At 44.1% G+C, this 4,655-nt stretch overlaps 1 protein-coding gene across 1 annotated transcript in view; it reads left to right on the top strand.

The window, feature by feature from the left end:
• LOC121539065 (sorting nexin-9-like) overlaps positions 1-3,150 on the top strand; it is a 26,311-nt gene extending 23,161 nt beyond the window's left edge. The window contains exons 17-18 of the mRNA XM_045206069.1: positions 2,666-2,757; positions 3,022-3,150. Of these exons, the coding sequence (XP_045062004.1) occupies positions 2,666-2,757; positions 3,022-3,069 (140 nt within the window). The 3' untranslated portion in view covers positions 3,070-3,150. The remainder of the gene's footprint in view (positions 1-2,665; positions 2,758-3,021) is intronic.
• The last annotated feature ends 1,505 nt before the right edge of the window (positions 3,151-4,655 follow it).

Here is a 4,655-nt window from a genome sequence, read left to right as displayed (position 1 = left end):
TAGCAGCAACAGTAAAATAAATATCTGACACCCTTAAAATAGAGCTCCAGTCAGTTTTAGAATGGGTAACTAGCAATAGGCTGGTGCTAAATATCTCAAAAACTAAAAGCATCATTTTTGGGACAAATCACTCGCTCAACCCTAAATCTCCTCTGGATCTATTATTGAATAATGTGGCTATTGAGCAAGTTGAAAAGACTAAACTGCTGGGTGTCACCCTAGATAGAAAACTATCATGGTCAAAACATATACAGTACATTCGGAAAGTATTCAGACCCCTTGACATTTTCCACATTTTGTTACGTTACAGCCTTATTCTAAAATTGATTAAATAAAACATGTTCCTCATCAATCTACACACAATACCCCATAATGACAAAGCGAAAACTGGTTTTTAGATTGTTTTGAAAATTTATAAAAAAACAAAAACAGAAATACCTTATTTACATAAGTATTCAGACCCTTTGCTATGAGACTCGACATTGAGCATAGGTGCATCCTGTTTCCATTGATCATCCTTGAGATGTTTCTACAACGTGATTGGAGTCCACCTGTGCTAAATTCAATTGATTGGACATGATTTGGAAAGGCACACACCTGTCTATATAAGGTCCCACAGTTGACAGTGCATGTCAGAGCAAAAACCAAGTAATGAGGTTGAAGGAATTGTCCGTAGAGCTCCGAGATAGGATTGTGTCGAGGCACAGATCGGGGGAAGGGTATCAAAACATTTCTTCAGCATTGAAGGTTCCCAAGAACACAGTGGCCTCCTGGCCAAACTGAGCAATCGGGGGAGAAGGGCCTTGGTCAGGTGACCAAGAACCCGATGGTCACTCTGACAGAGCTCCAGAGTTCCTCTGTAGAGATGTGAGAAACTTCCAGAAGGACAACCATCGCTGTAGCACTCCACCAATCAGGCCTTTATGGTAGAGTGGCCAGACGGAAGCCACTCCTCAGTAAAAGGCACATGACAGCCCGCTTGGAGTTTGCCAAAAGGCACCTAAAGGACTCTCAGACCATGAGAAACAAGATTCTCAGGTCTGATGAAACCAAGATTGAACTCTTTGGCCTGAATGCCAAGCATCACGTCTGGAGGGAACCTGGCAGCATCCCTATGGTGAAGCATGGTGGTGGCAGCATCATGCTGTGGGGATGTTTTTCAGCGGCAAGGACTGGGAGACTAGTCAGGATCGAGGGAAAGATGAACGGAGCAAAGTACAGAGAGATCCTTGATGAAAACCTGTTCCAGAGCGCTCAGGACCTCAGACTGGGGCAAAGGTTCACCTTCCAACAGGACAATGACCCTAAGCACACAGCCAAGACAACGCAGGAGTAGCTTCTGGACAAGTCTCTGAATGTCCTTGAGTTGCCTAGTCAGAGCCCGTACTTGAACCCGATCGAACATCTCTGGAGAGATGTGAAAATAGCTGTGCAGCGACGCTCCCCATCCAACCTGACAGAGCTTGAGAGGATCTGCAGAGAAAAATGGGAGAAACTCCCCAAATACAGGTGTGCCAAGCTTGTAGCGTCATACCCAAGAAGACTAAAGGCTGTAATCGCTGCCAAAGGCGCTTCAACAAAGTTTGGAGTAAAGGGTCTGAATACTTATGTAAATATGATATTTCAGTTTTTTAATTTCTAAAAGCCTGTTTTTGCTTTGTCATTATGGGGTATTGTCTGTAGATTGATGAGGTGGAAAAAACAATTTAAACAATTTTAGAATAAGGCTGTAACGTAACAAAATGTGGAAAAAGTGAAGGGTCTGAATACTTTCCAAATGCACTCAATTGTTACTAAAATGGGAAGTGGTCTGTCCATGATAAGGCATTGCTCTGCTTTCTTGATATCTCAGTCAACCAGACAGGTCTTACGTTCCCTACTTGTGTCGCACCTGGACTATTGTCCAGTTGTGTGGTCAGGTGCGGCAAAGAAGGACATAGGGAAATTGCAATTGGTCCAAAACAGAGCAGCACATATTTCACTTAGCTGTACACGAAGGGTGAATGTCAATGACATGCATGTCAATCTCTTCTGGCTCAAAGTTGAGAAGAGACTGACTGCATCACCATTGGTCTTTGTGTGAGGTGTTGATTGGTTGAAGGGACCAAACTGTCTGTTCAAGCAGTTGGCACGCAGTTCAGACACACATCGGTACAACACAAGACATGCAACCGGAGGTCTCTTCACAGTCCCCATGTCCAGAACAGAGACTTGGAAACACACAGTATTAAATAGAGCCATGACTAAAGGGGAACTCAAGCTAGCAATAAAACCAGATTCAAAAAGCAGATAAAAGAACACCTTACGGCACGACGGGGACTGTAAAGAGACAAACAGACATTTGTATGCATTTTATATTGTATTATGTATTGTATTATGTATGTGACACGTGGTTGGGATACGACTTGGATATGTGGTTGTCTCGCCTGGCTACCTTAAGATGAATGCACTAGCTGTGGATTGCTCTGGATGGGAGCGTCTGCTGATTGGCTGAATTGTAATGTAAATGTAGTGCTATGTATATTTATGTAAATGATGTATTTTTATTATGTGGTTTCCTGTTTGGACCCCAGGAAGAGTAGCCACTGCCTCAGCAGCAGATCATTGGGGATCCTAATAAATACTAAACGCCACCTCTCTAACTGCCTCCTGTGTTTCCATACAGCTGAGATGAACCACTTCCATAGCAACCGTATCTATGACTACAACAGAGTCATGCAGCTCTACCTGGAAGAACAGATCAAGTTCTATGAAATGGTAAGAAGAGAGCAAGAGAGAGAGAGAGAGAGAGACAGAGAGAGAGGGGGCAGGGCAGGGGGTTATTGTCTTTCAAAATATCATGAAACAATCATATATTTTTTAAAACAATATGGTTTGAAAGACATTATGTTTTGAAAGACAGCAATATGCTGTATACAGTATCACACAGCTCTAAATACAGTAATAGTTGCATGCTCTGGTTAATGTAGTTGTCATCTCCTGTTGCATTCTGGTTAATGTAGTTTTCTTCTCATTGACCAGATTGCAGAGAAGCTGAAGCAAGCCCTGGGCCAGTTTACCAGACTGTAAAGGGAAACACATGCACGCACACACACACACACACACACACACACACACACACACACACACACACACACACACACACACACACACACACACACACACACACACACACACACACACACACACACACACACACTGTTCTTCTCTGCTCCTCTCTCCTTCGTGGACCAACAACCTTAAACTCCTCTTCTAAGGACATACTCAGATGGACTGTTGTCTGGATGATCTAGTTGGAAGTCTGTGTCACCCTATGCCTTTAACTGGACTGTTGTCTGGATGATCTAGTTGGAAGACTGTGTCACCCTGTGCCTTTAATTGGACTGTTGTCTGGATGATCTAGTTGGAAGACTGTGTCACCCTGTGCCTTTAATTGGACTGTTGTCTGGATGATCTAGTTGGAAGACTGTGTCACCCTGTGCCTTTAATTGGACTGTTGTCTGGATGATCTAGTTGGAAGACTGTGTCACCCTGTGCCTTTAATTGGACTGTTGTCTGGATGATCTAGTTGGAAGACTGTGTCACCCTGTGCCTTTAATTGGACTGTTGTCTGGATGATCTAGTTGGAAGACTGTGTCACCCTGTGCCTTTAATTGGACTGTTGTCTGGATGATCTAGTTGGAAGTCTGTGTCACCCTGTGCCTTTAATTGGACTGTTGTCTGGATGATCTAGTTGGAAGACTGTGTCACCCTGTGCCTTTACCTACAGGAGGTGCTAAAGATAATAATGTTATATTTTTAATGTTACAGTGCAGAACAACCTGTTAAGTTTTGTTTCCTAACCCTCTGATTCTGCCTCATCTCTTCATTTATAATATATTTATATTTCTGAATAGGTGTCTTATTATTGTTATTGTGGATTAGAGAGGAGAGGGGGGAGACAGAGAGAGGAGAGAGGGGAGACAGAGAGAGGAGAGAAGGGAGACAGAGAGAGAAGAGAGGGGAGAGGGGAGACAGAGAGAGAAGAGAAGGGAGACAGAGAGAGGAGAGAGGGGAGAGGGGAGACAGAGAGAGGAGAGAGGTGAGACAGAGAGAGGAGAAAGAGAGAAGAGAGAGGAGAGAGGAGACAGAGAGAGGAGAGAGGGGAGACAGAGAGAGGAGAGAGGAGAGAGTACCAATATCATGTGATTCACCAACCCTCCCTCCCCCTTCTCCTCCCCCTCAAGCAAACACACTGCTGGCAGTGTTTCCACTTTTCCATGCTACCCCTTCCTCCCTCCCTCCCTCCTTTCCCCCCACCCTTCATACCTCCCTCCACACATACTCACAAATGCATACACTCACAAAGCCATTTGACCACTCTCTGTAAGCCCTCTCATTCATAGAAACACTGCAAATTGCTAATCTGAGTTATCTCTCTCTCTCTCTCTCTCTCTCTCTCTCTCTCTCTCTCTCTCTCTCTCTCTCTCTCTCTCTCTCTCTCTCTCTCTCTCTCTCTCTCTCTCTCTCTCTCTTTCTTTCTGAGTGCTTGGAGAGTGAGGCTGTGCTTTTAACTTTAGGACCAAATGTAAAAGAAACATTGATGAAAGGAACATGTTTATCTATATAGAGTGTTCCTTCCCTCCTGACTGCCTCCTCCCTGATATTCTCCAGCA

The sequence above is a fragment of the Coregonus clupeaformis genome, chromosome 21 (assembly GCF_020615455.1).
Source record: "Coregonus clupeaformis isolate EN_2021a chromosome 21, ASM2061545v1, whole genome shotgun sequence".
Classification (NCBI taxonomy): domain Eukaryota; kingdom Metazoa; phylum Chordata; class Actinopteri; order Salmoniformes; family Salmonidae; genus Coregonus; species Coregonus clupeaformis.
This window is presented reverse-complemented; position numbering and strand designations above follow the sequence as displayed.